This window comes from Mesocricetus auratus, unplaced genomic scaffold, assembly GCF_017639785.1.
Source record: "Mesocricetus auratus isolate SY011 unplaced genomic scaffold, BCM_Maur_2.0 Super-Scaffold_100011, whole genome shotgun sequence".
NCBI classification, from domain to species: domain Eukaryota; kingdom Metazoa; phylum Chordata; class Mammalia; order Rodentia; family Cricetidae; genus Mesocricetus; species Mesocricetus auratus.
The window spans coordinates 11,060,208-11,084,773 of NW_024429195.1; the positions used below are offsets into that span (position 1 = coordinate 11,060,208).

Below are 24,566 nucleotides of genomic sequence, written 5' to 3' on the forward strand. Positions count from 1 at the left end.
CAAAAAAGCTTAAAATTTCAATTTCTCTATAACTACATATTTGTTTCACGGAAATGTCATAGAATGTTCTTTTAAGCATGGTTTGGATTATATTTTTCTACTAAGTCAAATGACTTTAAAAACTGATGAAAAATAGTTCATCTGGAAAAACAAAACCAACCAAATACTTTGCTTTGTCAAGTAATCAAGGTATCTTACTTTGACTCTATAGGCAATTGGTGCTTTGGGTGGAGAAAGGATGCATACAACATTCATGTCAATTTACTAAGTACCATAACTATACCAGAATAAGCAATAACTTCAGTATCACATCCAGGGTCAATATATATTATCTCTCTTTTCTAATAGAAAGATTTCATTATGTAATTCTCTGAAGTATTTATGAAGTACTTATATAGGTCATTATTCTATTTCTATAATCTTATTAAAATAATAACTATTTTAGAGCCTAATGAGAGCTTTCAAATGATCTATCACTATGAAAGATTAAAGAGATAAATTCATTTATTATAACTGCATTCATCAAAATAAATGAGACTCCTGTATAATAATGATAGACAGAAATGCCACATGTAAAATACCAAGTTTGATAGCTGCTGAGAATACAGGAAGTTGAAAAAATTATAATTGCTTTTTACTGAATGCAAGAAAAATTCAGATTAACTATAAATACCATAACTTGTCACATCTTCATAAGAAACGTAGGAAATAAAGAGGTGTCAAATGTCAAGCATGCCACTCTTCCAGTCCCCTAAAAGAATAAGAACAAGGGCCAGGGAGGTGGCTTAGTAGGTAAAAGAGCTTGCCTTGAAAGCCTGATGATCTGGGTTCAATCCTTGTAATTCATGTAAATACTGTGATGCAGTAGAATGTGCCTTTAAGCCAGGGACCCCATGGCAAGATGAGAGTATGAGATCGATTCTTCAGAGGATCACAGACCTGGTTTTCTGGAGTATGATGCCCCGTGGCAATAAACAATGAGAGACCCTGCCTCAAAATAAGGTGAAAGGCAGAAACTGACACCTGTATGCACTCTCTGCCCCACGGCTCACTCCTACTCACGAGGAGATTGCACTGTGAGCCAGGAAGTGCAAGGGTTATTTGTGTGGAAGAGGCACAGACAGACCTGGCCCAGGTATCTCTCACTTAAGGATCAAAATGCTTACCTTGAGGAAGAGGGAAGACAGTGCTAGGTGTCTGCAATAGTGGAGAGACTACCTTAAATGCCCTTCCCCAATAATGAGATTGATGACTACCTTATATGCCATCCTACGGCCTTCATCCAGTGGCTGATAGAAGCAGAAGCAGTCACCCACAGCTAAGCACTGAGGTGAACTCCTGGAGTCCAGTTGTAGAGAGGGAGGAGTGATGAGCAAAAGGGTCAAGACAAGGCTGGAGAAACCCACATAAACAGCTGACCTGAACAAGGGGGAGCTCATGGACCCCAGACTAATAGCTGGGAAACCAGCATGGGACTGATCCAGACCCCCTGAACATGGGTGTCAGTGAGGAGGCCTTGGCAATCTGTGGGGCTTCTGGTAGTAGATCAGTATTTATTCCTAGCATACGAATTGACTTTGGGAGCCCATTCCACCTAGAGGGATACTCTCTCAGCCTAGACACGTGGGGGAAGGCCTAGGTCCCGCTCCAATTGATATGACAGACTTTGAAGATGCCCCATGGAAGGCCTCACCATCCCTGGGGAGCAGAAAGGGAATGGGATGGGGGTCAGTGGGGGGCAGGGGAGGAGGGGAGGGAGAGGGAGCTGGGATTGACATGTAAAACAAGCTTGTTTCTAATTTAAATAAAATAAAAAAGAACACACAGTGTAGTGGATGCTATCACTGGACAGAACCAGGAAACCATCCCATATGTGACCTGCAGAGTCTTAGTGCCATAGCGTGATGGGCGTCATCACAGACCTCCCCATCCCTAGAGCTCATGCAGAGGCCCCACAGTGACTGTGGATGAGAAAGACAGAGTCCTTTTGCCCCCAGCACCAGCACTGACATCCTAACTATATCACCCTCTGAGACCTTCTTCATGAATACAGCCCTTGAGCTTTCACATAGAGTTGGGACCGTTTCTGGTACCTTTGAAGAAAGGAGAAACATGAACTATAAAAGATACGATTCACACACGGGATTTCAGAGTCAGTGGGGAACTTAGGATCCATCTCATGTAATGAGGAAAAGCATGTGGTACACATGACAACACTTTCCTCTTACATATTGAAGGTATTTCTTCCTGATACTCTGGGCAGACTCTTGGGATCCAGTCCATCAGCACAGCTTACATGGAAAACCACAGCACAAGGAGGCTGTGTTGCTAATGCTGGCATACTAATTAATGGGTCACTAGGGTCTGAATCCCCACATGCAGTGGCCAGGACAATAATTTCTTCCCAGGCAGATCTTTCAATGTCCATTATTTATTTTGTTTTATGTAAAAATTTGCCAGTCCCCAGAGATTGTAAGATATGCATATGAAAGCATTGATTGGCAGGTGTGCCCTCCTGGCAGGTGAGGGTGGTGTCAAGCTGCATTGTAAGAATAGCCAACTCATCACCTGTCACAACTTAAAGAGTTATTGGGATTATATTACTTTTGATTAAAAGACTCCCAAGCATTGTTTCTTACTGCTGCTATTATTGCAGTGTGTGACTCTCAAAATATATGACATGAGATTAAGATCTGTCATCTACAAGTAGACAAAGACTTGATTGCCCTGCCCCAGAATGTATAAATCAGATCTTTGACTGGTAAAGTATGAAAGATAGCTTCCTGGAAAGTGTGAAGAATTCTCTGGCAGTTGTGTTTCTCTAAACTTGATGGGTAGGCATTCTAACCTAGAGTCTAGAATGTCTTTCACCGTGCATCCTCAGCAACAATTTTGGCCAGGTATGGAAACCCAGTCTACGCATCTCTCTAGAGACCAGCACTAGTTCATCCTCTCCTGTTGTGCTTGCAATTCAGGCATCTCAAATTCATATGGTTTATCAAATGTAAATGATCTCAGAGTACCTACAAAGTAATCAGAACATCGACTCACTGGAGGGCAGAGAAGGCCCTTGATAAGGTCTGAGAGAAGCAGTTGCAAACTCACTACATGGCAATAGTTTAGCTTAGGAGTTCTTTAGGGTCCAAGGAAGTGAAACTTCAACTGGATGATACCCAGGGTTTCCTAAGACTAACAGTTCTGAAACCTGAAAGGCTTCTGTGGAATCCATGGAGATGGATTTCACATGACCTTCCTGATCACCCAGCCTCTGACCTCCCTTCCGACACAAAACAGAGGGCAAAAAGGACCCAGATTAGACTGGTAACTCCTGACAGCACTCTTTAAGAACTAACAATCTAAGCAATAGCCGTGAGGCTACCTTAAGTGCCCTCTCCGATAATGAGATTGATGACTACCTTATATGCCATCCTAGAGCCTTCATCCAGTAGCTGATGGAAGCAGAAGCAGACACCCACAGCTAAACACTGAGCTGAACTCTAGAATCCAGTGCAGAGAGGGAGGAGTGATGAACAAAGGGGTCAAGACCAGGCTGGTGAAACCCACAGAAACAGCTGACCTGAACAAGGGGGAGCTCATGAACCCCAGACTGACAGCTGGGAAACCAGCATAGGACTGATCCAAACCTCCAAGGATGTCGGTTTGGAGGTCTGGTTAATCTATGGGGTCTCTGGTAGTAGATCAGTATCTATCCTTAGTACATGAATGAACTTTAGGAGCCCACTCCACATAGAGGAATACTCTCAGTCTAGACACAACGGAGGGTGTAGGCCCTGCACCAAATGATATGACAGACTTTGAAGATCCTTCATGGAAGGCCTCACCCTCCCTGAGGAGCAGAAAGGGAATTGGATAGGGAGTCTATGGGGGGCAGGGGAGGAGAGCAGGGAGAGGGAGCTGGGATTGACAGGTAAAACAAGCTTGTTTCTAATTTAAATTTAAAAAAAGGAAAAAAGAGAACTCGCATCAGTACTCTAGCTTAGCTTTAGATATAGATAACATTATCAATTAATGCTTGTTGGCTAAAGAGCAGAGATGTTTCTAAAAGGCTCATTCATGTTTTTCATTTGTGTGAGTGTTTTTAACTATTTATATGCATATATGAGCAATATGTCAATTCAGTGCCCACAGAGGCCAGAAGAAGGCACTGGCTCCCTTTAACTGAAGTTGCAGATGACTGTGTGCCACCATGAGGGTTTGGGGAACTGAACCTGTGTCCTCTGGAGTCATCTCTCCAGCCCTAGAATCTTTGTCTTTGTCCACCACCAGGTTGGAGTATCACTTCCCTACATCCTCCTCATCCCACGCCTGTTTGATGGCTGTTGGTTTTCAGTCTGCTACCATCATGCTCGTGAAACGCCAAAATTTATCTCTCCTGGCAGCAGTCACCACGCTTTTGAACAAAGAAGCCATTAGAAAACGGAGAGGAGGGTGCTAGTACAAACGGAGCCGCAGCCAGGGAGCTAGCTGTTCACAGGCACTGAAAACAAAACAGGAGAGAACAAAGCTTCAGGAAGCTTCTGTCACAGTGTGTTTGTCCTGTCCCCACGATGGAACATTTCAACATCTCTGCTGAGAAACAGATGGCATGACTTCTCGGAGCTGCGCTAGAAGCCTTATTACAGGCCTGAAGTCAAGAGTGCGGACCCAGGGTGGAGAAAGAGCATCATTGGAGAGTGAGTCCGGGAAAGAAGTTCCTTTCAGAATGCTCTGGAGGCCTGCCCAGGATGTTTTTTAATCTCCCACGGCATTTTCACTGGGGACACTTGAGAGCTCTACAATCTCTGGGGTGTAGCTGTGTTACTGGGGGTGGGGGGGTCCTCCACCTTTCCCTCTCTGGCTGTGGGTCTATACACGGGTAGAAAACAACAGCCCTAAACAAGAGTGAGACACCTTTGCACCAAAGTAACCCCCACGGCTCTGTTGCCCAAGGCCCCTGAAGCTGCTGGGTTCTGTCCTCTGTAGCCGCTTTAGTGAAGACAGAGTCCCCTGGTGAGACACCAAATCAACAAAGATAAAAGAACACAGAGAATTCCTCACTACTGGAATTTTCCATTGCTTTCCTAATCAGGGACTAGAAATGTGTCTCTGGACACAGATGTCCATCTCTGTGAAAGATAACTATATTACTGAAAGTTATTTTACATAATAGCGAGTGACATGATACCAGACCCCCAAGAGTTAAGGGTAGCTCCTAGGGTCTCAGAATATATTTAAAACTTCAGCGAAGTGGAAGACAAAAGCCCATGAAGTCCACCTTTAGAAGGCAGCCTGTAGAAATGTTAGATAACTCTTTTTGGTAGGTTATTAGACGATCTGCGGAAACTGTCTGCTACCCCACACTCGCCCTCTCCATTGTCACAGTCTACAAAGAGAAAACACTGCAAAAGAGGTGGTAAGAAACCCACACTGTATTGACCGTGCAGTTGTGTGCAATGAGGGAATAAATATCGGAGAGACACAGGGTGATTACCCTTTCATACTTCCCTAGTTCAAGTGAGGGGATCCAAAATCCCACAAGACCAAGGATTATACAGCAAAGGAAAACCAGTACTCCACACTCCCTGCTCAGGCATCTTCTCGACAGGACCTCTTCCTTGATCCAGTTCATTATGGAAAAAGGGAAACTATGTAGTTTCTGTGGGACAGCTGGTGGCAGCCTGAATTCGTACTGTTATGAAACTGGACTTGCAGGACTCTTGTTAAGTCCTACATAATGCAGGGAAAAGCTGAGTGTGTCTCTTCTTGCCAAACTCAAGGGAGACATTCAGGGCCACAGAACATCATACATGCTGACTCCAGGGTACAGGGGTTGAGGGACTACAAGGTGCCAGATGGGGCTGACTCCCATCCTGAGAACCTTGCAGGCACAACAGGATCATCTAGAGAGCACAGCACTTCCCTAGAAGGCCTGCATGCTCATGCTGGCACAGATACTCAGTGATTCCCAGAAAGCAGGGCATTCGGGAAGAGTTATGGCTGGGGCACCCGTTGGCTAATGAAGACATCTGCTGTCATCTGTCTTCCCTAAGGCCATGGGAATGGAGATAGTGGAGATCTGTGTGCACTGGGGTTGGAGATGAAGCATGAGCTATATGTAGATGAACACATCTAAGTCCTTCAAGATATGAGCCAGTCTTCCACTGAGAAGAAAAAGTCTGTAAAGTTGCTTTAAGTTTAAAGTTTTTAAAATAGACCAGTCCTTTGCTGGTAGGACTCAAGGCTTACTCCACAGAAGGAAACATGAACCTGGTATTGTAAACCTGACCAAGAACTCATGACGGGGGAGCTCAAAGGCCCCGAGGGTGAATTTACTACTGTTATTTTGCTAAATGGACATAATATCAAACTGCCTTCTAAATTACTATCTCTGTACTCACTCACACATTAGTTCAACTCTCAGACCTCAGTGGAGAAGAGGTGCCTTCGTGTAATGGTTAACACAGAAACTCAACAACAGGTCCAAGTGCAGAGAATGCCAGTGGAGTTGTTAGCCACAAATGGAACATCTCTACCACAACCCCTCCTAGGGTTCAGGGAACACAACAGAAGAGGGGGAGAAAAGATCACAGTGACCAGAGAAAAGAGGGCTGTCAGGGCATGACAGGACTTCTGTGCTCAGGAACTAGCAGCAGCTGTGGTTGCCTGCACAAGACTTGGACACGATCAAGCTCACCAACGTTCTAGCATGAAGAGGAAAGAGAAAGCCCCTGTCCCCTAACTAGGATCTAGGCTAGTTTCTGGCTTTTGAGACAGGGAGAGTCTGTTTTCGTAAAGGATGTGGGTCCTGGTAGGTCAACCATGCCCTGGTGCATGGACCCATGCCCAGGGATACGTGGCCGGCACAAACAAGGCTGGGGGACCTGGGGGAAGGTGAGGGTGGCTCTGGGGGCAGTTGTGAGAGGAATGGAGATGAATATGATGAAAACGCACTGTATGGAATTCTCAAAGACTTAATGTTACAATAAAATAATCTGGTCTTATATTTTAACAAATCAGGGTTTCAAGAAATCAATATCTAAGAGCAATCTAATCCAAAAATAGATATAAACCCTCTATTTAGAGGAGCCAAATCGAATGCTGGAAAAAGTAAAACAGCTTTGCATCTAGATTCTTAGGAGTGGAGTTTCTCATAACTGTCACGAGAACTAAATCTATATGAAAATTTTCTTCCATAATTGTTTCTCAGTTGAGTGTGTTTAAGTACCTTGGCAATTTCTGAATCAACTAAGCATGATGATAACTCAGAATCTCAATTTTCTCAAAATAATTCACAGTGGCTCTGACTTTAGTCAGCAGACCATCAAGCATGGCTGATGTAATGCAAATGGCAATAATTACTCTGCATTTGAAGACATCTGAAACCCCTTAAGTCACTGCGGCTTTCACACCACTAATTCAGCATTAGGGGAAAGGAGCAGGGAGACAAGAAGCCCCTATTTTCAGTTTAGTAAAAAGGAATGCCATGTCAGATGAAAGAACGTTCTGATTGTTCATACCTACGTATAATTATTTAATAAACAATTAGGAAGTTTGAGTAATGTGGCAGCCTTCTTTTCATAGGACCTTCTTTAGTTTAACCATGTCCATGAAAATGTCAGCAGGACACTGAGGCTGATGGGGAGACAGATGCCTATCTGCTCCAGGCACCCTTTCAATGACTAGGACAAGCTGTACCACACACTTTTTTTTTAAATGAACAAATTCATTTTTTCACTATGAAGATTACCATGTTACACTTAGGATACATCCTCAGTATTTTTAGAAACAATAGACTGAAATGGCTGTACAAATACATATGCATCTCTCTCAACAGAAGTTGAAATATTAATAATGTTCCCAGAATCAAGGGAACTTAAGTTTATGTCCCAGAAAGTGATTCTTCGAAACTAGAAAGGAAGCATGTACATACACAAGTACTTCCTTTCCTCCCTCCCTCCTTTCTTCTCTTTGCCCTTATTTTCTCTACTCCCTTCCATTGCTTCTTCTCCTTCCTTTCTTCTCTCCCTTCACCCCTCCTCCACCATCCCTCCCTTCCTTCATGCCTCCAAGACATTGTTTATTCCAGCACTAGAGAGCCACATAGATTGTTCTAGACCAGCAGGAAGGATTGGGGGATGGCGGCAGCAGCGTGGTGAGGTGGGACAAAGGATTTAGTGTATACAAATATGATATTCGGTGTTGTCATAACCAAGGTGCACCCTGGAATGCATTACTCCACTTATGAATCACGTGCATGGCTCAGTCACGTGGCACCTGTGCGAAGCTGTAAGGAGACGGGAAACACTGTGACTGTGTCGAGGCTTGGTGTTGCAGAAGTTCTTGCTTCCTGTAATCCCGTGTCTCCCATTCCCAGGCTCAGAGTCTCATAGAGAATTGAGGTTCTTTGCTTGGAGTCTCTGGGATTTGTTATACTAACACGCACCTGCTGGCCCCTGGTTTTGGACAGGGACTCTAGCTTCCTCAAAGCCTATCCCCTCATTGAGTTTATCCAGATGGAACAGAGTTACTGTGACATTCGCAGGAGACTGTACACTTAAATTGTTCAGCCTCTTTGGCATCTAATATCATTATGCAATGATAGCTATTATTGTAATTACAAACTAAGGAAAACTAATTCACATAACCTCCAACTCCTTGACCTTTTTATGTTTTGGTGTCTAGCTTGCTTTTCCCATATGCTCCTCTCTTTGCATCTACACCAGGTACCAACATCCGCAGGAGGCCTGTAGATCTGTCTTTGAGTGTCAAATTTTACCTGCATGTTACAACCTGACAGAGGTCAGTTTTTCCCCAGTAAAGAATTCAGTTGCTGTGACTTAGTAGGTGGACAGACAACAACTGGAATATTCCTGAATAGTGTATGTCTTAATTGTTTATATAGCTATATAAAAAGAGCTTTTAAATAGTCCTAGCAGCACAAACAGGAAGATAAGGAGAAAATGTGTCAGACTGTAATGCTTGTCTGCTTTTGGTTTGTTCGTTTTTAAATAGAACGATGGTCCTTTAAAATACGAAAGGACTCTTCGGACACTGTGTTTGGCTCTGTGTGTGACTGCCCCTAGCCTGTTGAACTTCTTTGAGCATTGTGTCAGGGGGAGGAATGGAAGAGAGCTGAAGGCTCATTTCTTATAATTGTACCAGCATTTGGAGCTGATTGAGGTCCTAGGTGTTTAGAACAAAGGCTGAAAGTACGAGTCATTGAAGTCATGTGGCCTGAGTGACGATTTGAAAAAATGGGTCACTGAAGTATGGCTGAGTTATAGAGCACATGCTTAGCCTGCAAGAAACCATGGGTTCACTCTGTAGCACCAAAAGACGAAAACAAAAATGGTCACAAGAATAAAAATTATGTACCATACGTGTATATATACATATAATACACACACATACACACACACATATATATATGTACATACATACATATGTATGATGGTTCCTATGAGTATGATGAGAATAAAATTGATTCCATGTTGCGATTTTGGCAGACTGAGTTGAAAATCTTCAGACTTTTTAATATCAACGTTTTAAGCTATAAATTATTCAGCAAACGACGGAAATGAGAAACCAATGTAGCTAAAGAAAAAATGCTAAGGAGGCCTGTGATGCAGGCAAGCTGGGTAATGTGGATATTATGAGCCCTTCTTGCTTGGTGGCTAGCAATTCAACAGGCACTATTTTTAACAGAGCCGAGATGCCTCTCTGCTCCATCATCTCCTCGGTTCACCTTTCTCTTCATGCTCACAGCGCACAGATTTGCATGCTGCTTGGCGGTGGCATATTCTTAGGCATGACTTCGTGCCAACCACGGCCCAGTCATCTCCCCTCTTCTCAGGGGCACAGCATCATCCAATACATGACAATTTTTACTGAGGAGCCACTTCTATAACAAAATGGTATTGTCATAAATTTTTTGTGACAGAAAATTGTCACAAGTTTTGCTAAATCGAATATGTAAGTGCATGGATGCATATGCATATGTGCATGTTTATGCACTTATTTTTGTGCTGTATAAAAAGCTACGGCATATATTTACCTGTTATGATGGATCTTGAGGAGAAGCTCAAACTGGCTTGTGAGAAGGTCTGAAAACTAGAATCCCAAGGAAGTTTTTTTCTCTTCCTTAATTTTGTTGTATATGTAGTGTCTGTGTATATGTGCACCATATGTATGTATGTGTGCAGTGCCTGCAGAGGCCAGAAGAGGGTGCCAGATCTCCCTGGAACTGGAGTTACAGATGGTTATAAGTTGCCCCTGTGGTGCCAGGAATTGAACCCTGGTCCTCTTGCAGGAGCAGCCAGAGCTCTTAGCCACTAAGCCATCTCTCCAGTCTCAAGTCATTTTTATCTTATTGTTATATAAATCTAGAACCTTACAATGCATGACTTAGGAAATATTTAGGTAAGGAAATGAAATTAAAGATGTCTGACTTCATCAACTATCAGCCTTGGGCAAGAAAATATACATAACTCACTGATAAGTCATCAAATCTGACCACACCCTTTTAATCTCTATCACATGTTCATAGAAAGGCCTAAGCACTCTGTCTTCTGACCCTTTGTGAAAACAGCAATTCTCTCTCCCTCATGAGGGCATCTCAGTAGACTCAATGGCATGCTTACGTCGTCACCCAGTGAAAACCCTTTCCCTTTATGGATGAAGGCCTGGAAACCCTGAGGGTTTGACTGCTTATATTTTAAGACCCATAGAGGCAGCCTTTCCACAGAATCCCAGTAATGGCTTGAGCATCCCAGGAACCACTCACAGCCCTTCTAAACCTGGATCCTCTTGAGCGCATCAAACTCAATCTTAGCGGTGAGGCTCTCAACAGTATAAATGTTTTTAAGAGGTTTACCTGACACATAAACACCATTCATCACATGCTCTTCTGCTGAAGTGAAACAATCATTCCCACATATTTTTCAATTCTAGGAAATATTTTTTCACTCTAAAAGTTCCCAGATTAATTGGCCCCTTGCAGTCACATTATCCTAAAAATGCACATTAACCACTGAGCTCTGAGTCATTTATTTTATCTACATGTCTGCTATGAATTTAACATATAGCAGGCACTCAAGGCAATTTCAACCACAAATGTTATTCAAAGTTATATGTTCCTATTTCTTTTATAACATTTACTATTTTCTGCAATTGTGATCATGAATTCATTACCCATCCCCTCCAGTGAAATTTGAGGTCCATCTGGCCAAGTGCCTTTAGTTTGCTGTCCAATAGTCACACTCTTTGACTCTTTGAAGGGATTCAAAGACTTGAAACACTATACATGCTTATGGCACACTGTATTTGTGACCCTGTTTTCTTTAAAAAGGTGTGTGATCCATTTGGGATGCCATGATTTTCAGATATGCATTGCAAGTTATGAATACTTAGGTAGAACCTTTTAATTGTTTTGGTAAGAATTATTCTATTAAGTTTTTTATTAGGAAAATTAAGATAAAATATGTCCAATTGTGTGAGATGATTTGGAGGAGAGCAATAATTTCATCTTACTGTCAACTCCAAGGCTGCTAATGATTTCTTGAAGACTTGCAGATGGAAACTTTCCTTTTAAGCTAAACAAGCACATAGCGTGTGCACATTGGTATAGTTAGAACTGACACATACTGAGCACGTATCAGTATGATTAGAACTGACTCTAAGATTCACTTGAGATGCTGTTTACAAAAAAGTAGTGACATGTAAAACACCAATCCCACGTCACTGTACTTTTTTCTTCTTTTTTTGGAGCCTGTCTTGGAACTCACTCTGTAGACTAGGCTGGCCTCAAACTCACAGATATTCCCCTATCTCTGCCCTCCGAGTGCTGGGATAAAGGTGTGTGCCACCACTGCCTGGCTGTACCTTTTTTCTTAGCTACTAGTTAGGCTGACTGTAAGCTTTAGAGCTGAAGGCTAGCATTCTTTCTCCCTGCTAGCTCCTAACTTTAGTCTCCTCACAGTTTTGAAGTTAACCCAAGCAGATCTCCTGAGATGGTGAATTGTGAAATTTGTCATGTTTCCTAACGAGCTGGGCCTGGTACCACAGGGACCTCAAGCAAAGAGCTAAACTGAGAAAATGTGATTTTTCCACAAACCACAGTAGGATACAGAAAGGGATAATTAAAATGCAAATTCTTAGCATGGCTACAGTAACAGGAAGGAAAACACAGTTTTTAATATTAATAAACAAGGTTTCTACTCTGATTTGTAGCAGTTCTAAAAGAATTGTCTATCTCTGGTAACATGAAAAATCTCTATTGTTTAATTTCCTAATTTTTTCCACCACAAAATTTTCAAAGAAAAAAGTAGATAAAGTTTTTTTAAATACTCTGTACATATGTGTATGTATGTATGCATGTATAGATGTGTAATGTAATATAATATATATAAAACCAGTAGTTATTTAGAGAGATACATACTTATCTTGTAGAAAGCATATATTGGGGGCTTGGAATGCAGCTCAGTCAGTGACAGAGCATCTGCCTCCACTTAAAAAGGCCCTGGGTTCAGATGCTAGCACAGGAGAAAAATACAAGATGGTGTGTAGCCAATGAGACATGTCAGAAAGACTCAAAAGACGAGCAAGGCACAAACCCTGAGCCATTTGTGGGACATGGAGTCATCAGCACCTGCAATCCTGTACCCTAAGGTTGCCTTTCCTGGGCTGCATTTGGGAGCAAGCCCACCACAGTTTGCAAAATGTTTCATTGGTTTTGAGGATTAGGTCTTAGAGCTACCGTGGCGAGGACCTACGTGTAAACCCCCTCCGCCCCAAACATTAGCTAATATTCTTTCTAAGCAACAGAATTCCATGGCAGAAACACGTTTGTTATTATATTTTCTATAGTAACACATTTACCCAGGACCCACGGTAATATCATCCACTCCACGATGGTTGGTGGTGGACCTTGTCTGTTCAAGTCTGACCTGTCGATGTGCTGAGAGGCAAGCAGCAGCAGGAACAAAAATGTCAAATAGGAGGCTGTGTGGCAGATAAACTTGATAAATGGCTTTCTGATGAACAGTCCAAGTGGGCTTTTGGGAGCTATCAGGTAGCACACGGAGAAGACGGGGAAAAGCAGTCCTATTATGAAACATGTCACCATCTTCACGGCCCAGTGTCTTCTCCTCCAGCCTGGGAACTCATCGTACCAGCGGGATGCGAGCAGTTGCTGGCAGTTGGGCTGGGCAACAAACTAGGAGGAAAGGACAGTGAAAATTAACTCCCTGCGATGTGTAATGACCTCAGTTCACCAGAAGAATTCACAGTCACCTTTGCCCTTTAACATGCAGTTTTAGTAAAATACAATGACAGCCTTTAATGTTTTCCTTACTTCATATTTAAACAACATTTAAATAAAACCATACATTCTTTGGTAAAGCAATATTAGAATTCAAAGACACAAGCTGTAGTTCAGTTGATATTAGAGTAAAAGAATCAAACCCTGAGTCACTCTGAGAAAGACTAGATAATGAACACCCGTTTGACTCAAGGCACAATGCTGTGTGTATACTTAAATGAAGTCAAAGCAGGGTACCAGCACTTGAAGAGAAGACAGAGGGAAGGAATAAGAATATACACGGTGTCCTAGTTTTATTCTCTGTTGCTGTGATAAAACACTGACCACAAAAGCAATCTGGGGAGGAGATGATTTATTTAGCGTACAGACTATAGAGTCCATTGCGCAGAGAAGCCAAGGAAGGAACCTGGAGGTGGTGGAGACCATTGGCGAATGCTATTTATTGGCTTGATCATCTGTCGTTCTTACCAAGTCCAGGGCCCCCTACCCAGAGATGGTTCTCAGAGCAGGGTGGGCCCTCCTACACCAATTAGCAATTTAGAAAGTGCTCCAGAGACATTCCCACAACCCAACCTGATGGAGGTGACTCTTCAATTGACATTCCCTCTTCCCAGGCATGTCTAGGTTTGTGCCAAGTTCACAAAAACTATCCAAGCGACATGGGATATACTATATAAAAACTATAGCTAGGTATTTAAGAAAACTTCAGGGGTGAGGTGCAATGTTTTGCTGCTGCTGTTGTTTGAGTCAGGGTCTCTCTAGCAGTTCTGGTCACCCTAGAAAGTCGGGCTGCCAGAGGGAATCCTGAGCAACTCCGATTCTGGTGGATCTGAACTAAAAGTGTTCCCCTAGCTGTGAACCTTTGGTGACTCACACCCTGTTGTGCTCGGGACGTTGCTACATCCCTTCCCACTGGGTGGGGAGGGAACTTTTGGGCAGGGATGGCCACACTTTCTAGATGAGTCATCAGGTGGGTGTCCTCAGCACCCTCAGGAGACAGGTATCTCCAGTTGTTCAGGGCCATGTGGGGGAAGCTTGACCTTGACCCCTTACCCGTAATGCTGAAGACTGTTAGGGGATGAACTGGTGAGTCAAGGGCCACTGGGTGGGGCAAAGGTGTGGAGGGTGACACTCAGGCACCCTGCACCTGTACACATAGGAGATGAAATGCGTTTGTTTAAAATCACAACTTCTTGGTTCAGTTATTCATCATGACTTACACATGGTTTTCGTTCTACTTCTTTATTTAATGTTTTCTGTCATAAACGTGTATGGTTTTGCTATCATAAATGCAAATATGTATTCAATTCAGTTCAGTTAATAGGCAAATGAATATAAAATATTATAAACAAGCCAATGAAAGTCATCATAGCTGAATTTAGTAGGAAAATCACTAAACACTTTATGATGTACATTTCCTATCATATATAAGCTATTACACTAACATTTTACCCTAGTAACATGCATAAGATGTAGCACAGATACTGCTTTCTCCTTCTAAATGAGGATGGCAGAAGAGCTGTGAGAAGTCTCTGTAACTACACAACGTTTCTGACCAGTATGGAGTGTTTAAATACACTGTTCAGGTTTTCTACCACGAGTTTCTTCACTGTGACTTACAGCCCAGCAGCCCATGAATGAAGGGGAAGCTACATCTTCTGGGTGCAGTGGTTAGGGATGCCTTTCAGAGAGAGGAAAGCTGTCCAGGACCAGACATGGCAGGGGGTAGCAGTCTACACTGGTGGTAAGGTAGACAGTGTGTTTGTGAAATTGTAGTGCAGTTCTGAGTGAGGCAGACATTTAACTCCGTTAGGAAGGACTCTGTTGGCATCACAAAGTAGCTTTCTCTACATGCAAACTAGACACCTGTGCTTTTGAAGTTCTTTTTACTGTTCCCCACAGTCCCCATTTTTCTTCTTCAGTTCATAGCCATACAGACCTCCTGGAGGTGAGACATTAGTCCTGCCTCTTTTTTATGGCGTGCAAGCAAACAATTCCTGGGTAACCAGAAAGGATGCTTCCCTGGGAACAATAAGAACATTAGGCCAAGCTCAGGGAATCCTGCTGATGAGAGGGGATAAGGACTGTAGGAGCCAGAGGGGTCAGGGACATCACAAGGGAACCCACAGAAACAACTAACCTGGGCTCACAGGGGCTCACAGAGACTGAAATGACAACCAGGGAGCCTGTATGGGACTGACCTGGATCCTCTGCATATATGTGACACTTGTGTAGCTTGGTCCTCTTATGGGACTCCTAACAGTGAGAACAGGAGATGTCTCTGACTCTTTTACTGGATTTTGCAATCCTATTCCTCATACTGGGTTGTCTTACTCAGCCTTAACACAATGGAAGGTGCTTAGTCCTACTGCAACTTGATATGCCATGTGCTGCTGATATCCATAAGAGGCCTGCCCTTTTCTTATCAGAAACAGAGAAGTAGATTGTGGGGGCGCACAGAGGGGAGTGGAGTGGGGGTTAGAGGAGGGAGGGGAAACTGCATTCAAGATATAAAATAAATAAATTTAATTTTAAAAAAAGAGCAATTCGGCACCTGTGCTGTTCAGCCATGCTTATTAGATGAATGACAGTTGGTCTGCACACTCACTAATCAAAACATGTAGTGGGCAGAGCGACATGAAACAATTGAATTTTTATGATCATGGCTAAGTCAATACAGATAAAAAGAGACTTTGCCCTCCAGGCTGGGGTGAGGAGGGTGTTCTCTTTCTATTGTGAGTAATTTAAGTGCCTTTAAGGTGCTGTGGAAAGCAGAATTTCAGTTTATATCAAGGAATCTAGACTTTTTTTTCTGACCAAAGCCAGGCTTTCAAAAGTTAGAGCAGAGTTTTGTTGCACTGCATCTGCAGAGTCCTCACCTCGAGCACGGTGGACCCTTAGCAAGCTCTGTCCCTCCGAGAGCCCTACCTGCTCCAAAATGTCCTTCCACATACACAAATAGTGTAATGTGTATTCCATTACCCATGACAAAATATTCTTAAAGAACTAGAATTTAGCACAGGCTAAAAGACTCCTTTTGTTTAAATTAAAAAAAAAGATTCATTCACTTTATTTATGTGTGTTTTGCTTGCATGTATGTATTGCATCATGTATGTGTTTGATGACCACACAGGCCATACGAGGGTATCCGGTCCCCTAGAACTGGAGCTACTAACAGCTTTGAATCACAATGTGGATGCCGGGTGTTCTGTAAGCACAAAAAGTCTCTTAACTACTGAGCTCTCTCTGCAGCCTGTTAAGAAGTTCTTAGCAGGACACAACTGAACCCACTGAAGATCGAAAAACCATAACTATAAATGGCTATGATCTCATCAGTCTTCACATATGAATAGACAAACTGAGAGAGTAAGTATAGAATAACACATTTATACCCTCAGGAAAAGGGAACAAAAGGTATAGAGATGGATCAACCCAGTCTAAAAGAAGTTGAGCACTAACAACTCTCCCTCCCCTGATGCAAGTTTCATGAGAGGGTAAGGGACCCCATCTTTATTTTGGCTCACGATGTTAGAGTTTTCAGACCATCATCAGTTGGCCATCTTCCCTTCAATTGATGACAAGGTCATACATACGTCATGGTGGAAGCGAGTGAGTGTTCCATCTTACCCATTGCTACCCCTGAAATATTGAACAGAGGGACCCCATTAGTACCCCGAGGATCCCCTTCCAACAGAAACAAGCTAGGGATTAAGCCTTAAACACATGGGCCCTTATTCAAACTATAGCGTCCACTTGAGATTTAGTTTTTATTTTATGTGTATGGTTACATGTATATAAGTACACCACATGTGTACCTGGTGTGTGCAGAAGGCAGGAGAGTGTACTGGATCCCCAAGAAGTTGAGGTACAGACAGCTGTGAGCTGTCCATGTGGGTGTTGGGACTAAATAAGATATAACCTACTCCTGGCACTGGAGGGTTTACGTGGTGGCATAAGATGGACAGCTGGGGCACTTTCTCCCCTTGTGGTGACTCCACTTATAGTTCTTTTGAACAGACACACACACACACACACACACACACACACACACACACACATATATATATATATGTATATATGTATTTTTAAGGCGTTTATATAGTGGTAGGTTTCCACATGGCTCTTTAAGAGACTGCAGTGTTGTTTGTCTCTCTCCTCATATTTTCTCCTCCGTCCTGCCCTCACCCTGTTCAGTCCTCCTATCCTACTTTTCCCTCCATTTCTCTTTAACACTCAATTCTACTTGTCTTTCTGCATGATCCCCTGCTCCCCTCTGATCCTTTACTAAGTACCTAACCTCTGTGGATATTTGCACTGTATCACTCGTATCGAAAGCTGAAGGCTGGCATCCATATACATAAAAAGAGAAATCGTACAATATGTGTCTTTTTGTGTTCAGGGCTCTATATTGCATTGCGGGGAATTTGCTCATCAGTGTTCATTGCTGCTCTGTTCATGATAGCCCAAAACTATGGCCTAAATGTCCATAAATTAAATAATGGATAATTAAAATGCAGTACATTTACACAATGGAATATTATTCAGCTGTCAAGAAAAATGAAATTATGAAATTTGCAAGTAAAATGGAAGGAACTAGAAAAAAAAACACCTTGAGTCGCGTAACTCAGAACCCAAGAGACATGTATTACAGGATTTATTTTTATAAAAATCTTTTAATTGCTAAAGTAGATGACATCATCCTCTATCCTACCAATCCCCCCCTTCTTCCTTCCTTTCTACACCTCTTGCTTCTTCTCTGGGATTTTTTTTCCACCTGTTGTAAATTTGCTCAGCTTTCTCAAGTTCCTTCTGAATGACAGTTTCAGAGAACTGACACTCTCATTGACTGAGCTGCTTATCCATCCAGGAAGCCCTGGCAGGACACCATAGCATTGTTTCCAGGAAGCTGGGGGCCTGCAGCCTGAGCTCCTCCATCCATCTTCCCGAATCAGAGCCTGCCACAGGCACCACCACCCTTTGCTCCCTCCTGGCCTGGGGGAAGGTGATTTTCACTACAGGTCCACGCTTCAATTCAGGCCCTGGCCTAGCCCTGTGGGATGGGAATTGTCATACAGCCCCAGTCATGGCATTAGCATTCATAAACATTCGGGTTTACAATGGTCCCATACATTTACGAAAGCCGCACTGGAAATTATCTTTACACTCCTCATCATTTGCATTCAATAACCTTTAAGGCATCTCCAAGGCCTGATCCTTTGCGTATTTATAGAACCATTGAGTCACAGGATTGCAATCACCGAAGACACTGGGAAAACTAGTGTACTTCATCTCATTTTTACAAATAAGTTGTGATCCAACATGAATGAATTAAAAGCATCCACACAAAATACTAAAATGCCCAGATAAAGAAAAATTATGAGAAAGAATAAAATTGAAAAGTACACTAAAGACACTTAAGTAAACTGAACAAACCCGCACCGCAGGGACAGGGATGGAAACACTGACTAGAGACACCGCAGCTGAAGGGAGCAGACCACAAGGAAAGCACCATCCATGCTCTGGCCTGATGGGGTTTATTTAGTCTTTGCTCTTCCTTTCTATTTTCAGCATTTCATTATATTCTTTTTCCTAGCTTAAACCTCACACCTAAAATTTACACTACGGCCATATTTTCAAAAAGAGCAAAATATTTACATTTTGGAGGTAGCCATCTTGCCTGGCTTGAGTGTTCCTCCCAAGGTTATTTTGTATTTCATTTTGTTTCTTCAAAGAGTGTGTTTTGTAATGCTGATAACACAGTTTCGGGGCTCTCTGAGCACAGAGAGCTCCAATGAACCATGTTATCCATAACTGAAAAAATCATTTCTGTTATATCAGTCATTTACATCCCTTCAAAGCTGCCAGTGACCTTCAACTCTGGCTGACTGTTTCCCAGAGGGACTTACAGTTGTGTCCAAAATGAAGACAATTCCTCTAGTCTCCCTGAGCATATTCAGATCACGTGACTGGCTATATCTATTTACTTCACTAATCAAAGCCCCATTTCCCCATGCAGCTTGGTGACATGATGAAAGTCAGCCTTGTCTATCAGAGTCTAGCTAGGTAACTGGGAGTGAGGGAGACCACAGTCTCCTGGAACTAGTAAGCCCATTTCTGGGAACTCACTGTATGCTGAAGATGGGTGGTATTGTAGATAACCTAATACAACCTTCTGAAACAGGGAGGTCCGGAAAGCAGGGGAGATAATGCTCAGCGTAAAATGATCACCAGAAATTCAAGGCAGCAAGTTAAGCCTGAAGCAACAGGCAGGCTTTTGTCAGATATAAGCTGGCTGGTGAATACACCCTGGCTTCTGTTTAGAAAGAACCACACTGAAAATTTTGAGGCAAAAATCCCTGGGCTAGGCTGTAATTTATGGTGGACTTAGCAGAGATAGAGTAGAAAGGGAAGCTGTCACCATCTCTTAGCATCTATGTGAAAACATTTCTCCTGCAAACTCCCGAGTCAATGTCCTTGCTATTTGCAGTGTGGTCTAAGGCCATTGACACTGGCATTAACTGGGAACAGGTCAGTGATGCTGGGTATCAGATCCAACTTTAGACTCCATGAGTAACAATACGCATTGTATGACTCCTGCAGATATTAATAGTTTGTGAACACTGGTTTCATGTATTTGATGCCTAATGAAACTATTTATAGTTCTAATGAATGGAATAAATATTTAAGGACTAGATACAATTATATATTTTTTCTAGTGATTATAAAAATATCAGGTCATAACCACTGAGAGAAAGGAAGAATTTTATAACCAAATTTTAATTAAGATTTCATTAAAAATAGTGGAAATTTTATGAGAAAATAACAACTACAATAATAGTAGTAACTCAATAACTAGGAAATGCCCATAACATAACTAGTGTATAAGTACCTAGTTTGCAAATTGTTTTCAGTAGCTTTCTTGAAACAAAAATGAATGAATCTTTTATCAGATCTGAGAAGATGAAAAAAGTCTTAAGAATGAGCAGAAAGACTAAATGAGAAGCATGAGACTCCACTGTCAGTAAAGTCCTCGGGTTCTAAGTAGAGAGCACTGTCCAGGCAGTCTTCAGGTTGCCTAAACACTATCCTTAAATATGCAGAGCAAACTAGATTTTCAGAATAGGATCCAAGGATGTCCTATCCCTTGGATACCAAGTCTGTGTCAGTGAGGGGCAGCCAAACTCCCACTAATCATGTTAGTCAAACAAGACCGGGATTGCATTTCCTAAAATCCTCCTGGGTTCATGTTCAAAATTGGCTTAGAAGGTAATTTACAATGAAAGTGAATAGAAACAGGAGGCTGGAAATGCCAGGCAGTCTTAAAAAGGAGGGTGATGATAGCTCAACACTGAATCCATTAAACTATTGAACTTGATATGGTCATGGTGATTGATGCCTGACTTCCAGCACTCAGGAGTCTAAAACAGGAAAACCAAGAAGTTGAGGCTAGCCTAGTCTGAACACTAAGACACTGTCAAACAAACAAACAAACAAACACTAAAGAAATAAGCTGAACCTAGAAAACAAAGCTAACAAAGTGGCCAGAAACTATAATCACTAGACAATGGTGACCCTTTGAGAATTATGAAGGGAAGCAGTTGGCACATTCTCCACAACCATTCACCATTACCCATCTGAGAGCATAAGAAAATAATTGAAATAATTTGTGAAAATGGCAGCTATTTCTAGGATACTGCCTAAACTTTTCTTAAAATAAATATACATGGGGAGTAGGAAATTTATTGGCTATTGATGAGACAATTCCTGAGTGTTTCTTCATGTGTTTAATAACTTAGGATAGTATTAGGGGGAAGCAGAGTGAGGTGTGGCTCATGCCAGGTATTAAGGTCCAACTCTCCAGTCCCCAGGCTCTCCGATAAGCAAACAAGAGTTCTTGCACAGAGATGAGCATATCCAGAAAGGGTGGGTTTTTATTTTAATGTTTGTGTGTTTGTTTTGGTTTTTCAAGACAAGGTTTCTCTGTGGCTTTGGAGGCTGTCCTGGAACTAGTTCTTGTAGATCAGGCTGGTCTCAAACTCAAAGAGATCTACCTGCCTCTGCCTCTCGAGTGCTGGAATTAAAGGTGTGCACCACTACCGTCTGGAACTAGACAGTGTGTTTTAACCTCCATTAAAGTCAAAAGCTGGATAGTGGTTCTGAATCTAGAGCAGACATGAGCAGATGAGCATGCATACTAAGCAGTCTTAGTAGATAAATATGTATAATCATTTTCTGTTGCCCTGCCCTGCATATTTCCACATAACATTCAGGGCTCCTATTTCTTTAAAAAACTTTATTATGAAAAAGTGGAAATAAAATCACACACTAAAATTAAACAGACCAATGTCTATACACCTCAATGAACTCCTACGCAGTAAGAATAACCATCTAGAATGGAAACTGTGTAGCTTCACAGTGAATTGTACCTGTTTCATTATGTAATATGATGTGCACTTATCCACCATACACACAAAAAATGAGAAATATGGGGCATGGTTAGAAGTAGAAAAAGGAATTAGTTTTCTATCCCCTTCCATAGCTCATGTCCATCACCTTCTTTCAGTCCCTCCTCATCTCCTATTACTTAGCCTTTCTTGTTCTCTTTCTACATAATACACTGTGCCCATATGCACGTTTGCTTTCACATATACATATACTATTGGCTAGATTCTGCATTTGAGGAAGAACATGCAAGTTTTTTCTTTATGACCTCACTTAATATTATATAGTCTAAGTCCATCCATTTCCTGCAGATTTTAGTGACTATATTTTTCTTTAGAGCTGAATAACATTCATATATATATATGTATGTGTATATGTGTACAAATACATCACACATATACATACATACATACACACATATATGTGTGTGTTTCATTATCTATTCATCTGTTGATTGACAACTAGGTTGATTCCAATTCTTTGCAATAGAGGATAGAGCAGCAATAAACACGGGGGTACAAAAATCTCTGTGTTAGGATATTGACTTGTCTGGGTATATGCTCAGAGGGAAATAGCTTGGTCACATGGTACACGTCCTATACCCGAGACGACAAATGGTGTAAGTATTTGGAAAGCAGAGTGTGTATAAGTATATAAAGCACTGTTGGCCAATAGGGAAGCAAGATAAGTGGGACAAATATGATTTTGGGACAAATAGGATTCTGGGAAATGTAGTCAAGAGTGAGTTGTTGCCATGTGATCCTGGGAAGGGCATACACATGAGGCTGCATCCTTGGAAAGATAAGTCCTTATAAAAATATATATTAGTAATTATGGGTTAATAATTAAGTCAGAGCTAGCCAATAAGAAATCAAGCAAATGGCCAACAGCCTTATAATTAATATAGTGTCTTGTGTGTTATTTGGTGGATAAAGTGGCAACAGGACCCAAGAGGCTGGGGGAAAACTACACGTTATAGCAGAGGAACAATTCCAGTCTTTCCTTCCACAGCTAAAGTCATTTTCTCATGGTAGAAGTATTTTTCTGCCAATCTACACATTTCAGTATAACAGACAATGGGCTATGTGTATTTAAATGAATACAGATAAGTATATAAACAGACTTTTGAGGCATGGTCTCTTTAATTATCCTTGGCTGGTTTGGAACTTGATATGTAGACCAGGTTGGTCTTGAAGTACAACTATCTACCTGCTTCTATCCTCTGAGTGCTGAGATTAAAGGCAATCACTGCCACACCTTGCCCAGACAGTAGCTTTAATCTTAAAATCAAGCTACGATTATTCCCCTTGTGCTCTTGGTGACTCACGTTTATAACTATCAACTAGACAAAACCTATAATCACTTGGGGAGCAAGCCTCAATAAGCCACTGTCCATATCTGATTGGCCTGCAGGCACAGCTGTGAGGTTACCTTGAGTATCTTAATCTATGTGGTAAGAACATGGCTGGCTAATTCCTTCCTGAATATTAGAGACAGACCTGAATATTTCAGCCAGGTGGTTGTGACCTGGGCCTTAATCCCCAGTACCTTTGAGGCAGAAGCAGGCAGGCCTCTGAATTCAAGGCCAACTTGGTCTACAGAATGAGTTCAAGGGCAGCCAGGGGTAAAATAGAAACCCTGTCTCAAAAAAAAAAGAAGAGGGGGAAGGAGGGATGGATGGATGGAGGGAGGGAGGGAGGGAGGGAGGGAGGGAGGGAGGGAGAAATGGATGGAGGAAGACAGACAGACAAACAGAAAGGAAGGAAGGAAGGAAGGAAGGAAGGAAGGAAGGAAGGAAGGATGAAACAGACTTCCAGCATAGACTAAAGACCAGGAATCTTGCAAGGTTTTGGCACCAGATTGGGACCACCAAGATACAGAATCCCCTGGATTGAGCAACTACTGGATTCTTGGATTCTGTAGTGTGAGACAACTATTTTGGGGCTCCTCTGATTGTCTAAAGTAATGTAATAATCTACTTTTACTGTATATTTATGCTACCTATTCTGTTCCTCTTGAGAACCCTGACTAACACCTTCTATGATGTTTCTCCCTTCAGCTGGCTGTCGACAACGCATAGTTTTGAAGACTACCTTGCCTATCCTGGGAAAAATAATAACTGTCACCATTTATTACAGGACTCAGTTGTCTGCTGACTGAAGTGGGAATGAAACTGTGTAGCCTGCAACACAGACAATCAAATGTGTTTTGGAGATAGCAGGGTTCACAGAGTAACGGCACCTTGAGAGTTCTTTCTGGTCTCACAAAGGGGACATGTGGACAAAAGCGTACATAATCATCAGGGTGGCCGTTCTTGACGTCACTTCCAGGAGGCAGAGAATGAGTGGCGACGTGTCTAGAGGAGATGGTGCTTTGTCATCATTGTTCAGTCTCTCTCCTGACTGTCACCAACGCCAGCAGTCTCAGCATCTACCTTCAACCTCAGCTCTTGTCAATGTGTCTCCAGCTCCCTGCTGTAGCTGGGTACCAGCTTCTCTCTAGGATTCCTGACTACAGGCTTGCCACTTTGTTTTATCCTTTTTTCTTTATAATGATCCAAATCACGTTCCTAAAAAGAATAGACACGTCATTTCCTCTCACTCAATCATTTCAGGACTTCCATTTGCAATGAACACAAACTCCACTCGTTTGAGCCCTGGTTTGCACAATTTTCATCTGGGCATCTCGAGGCAATCATAACTGCTGTGCAAAGACAACACAGAGCCTGTGGTATTAGTTACTGGCAGCTCAAACCTATGGCCCTCAGTAAGACTTTTTCAAGGGACCTGAGGACTGGAGGTACAGA

The 24,566-nt window shown here is 42.2% G+C and overlaps 1 protein-coding gene across 4 annotated transcripts in view; it reads right to left on the reverse strand.

Moving 5' to 3' along the window:
• Positions 1–24,566, reverse strand: part of Trpc4 (transient receptor potential cation channel subfamily C member 4) — a 158,152-nt gene that overhangs the window by 35,432 nt on the left and 98,154 nt on the right. For 3 of the 4 annotated variants that reach the window (XM_040754428.1, XM_040754429.1, XM_013118661.3), the window contains one exon: positions 12,877–13,213. In XM_040754428.1, the coding sequence (XP_040610362.1) occupies positions 12,877–13,213 (337 nt within the window). Of the gene's footprint in view, positions 1–12,876; positions 13,214–24,566 lie in introns of those variants that run through there. The other variant, XM_040754430.1, reaches the window with a different exon arrangement.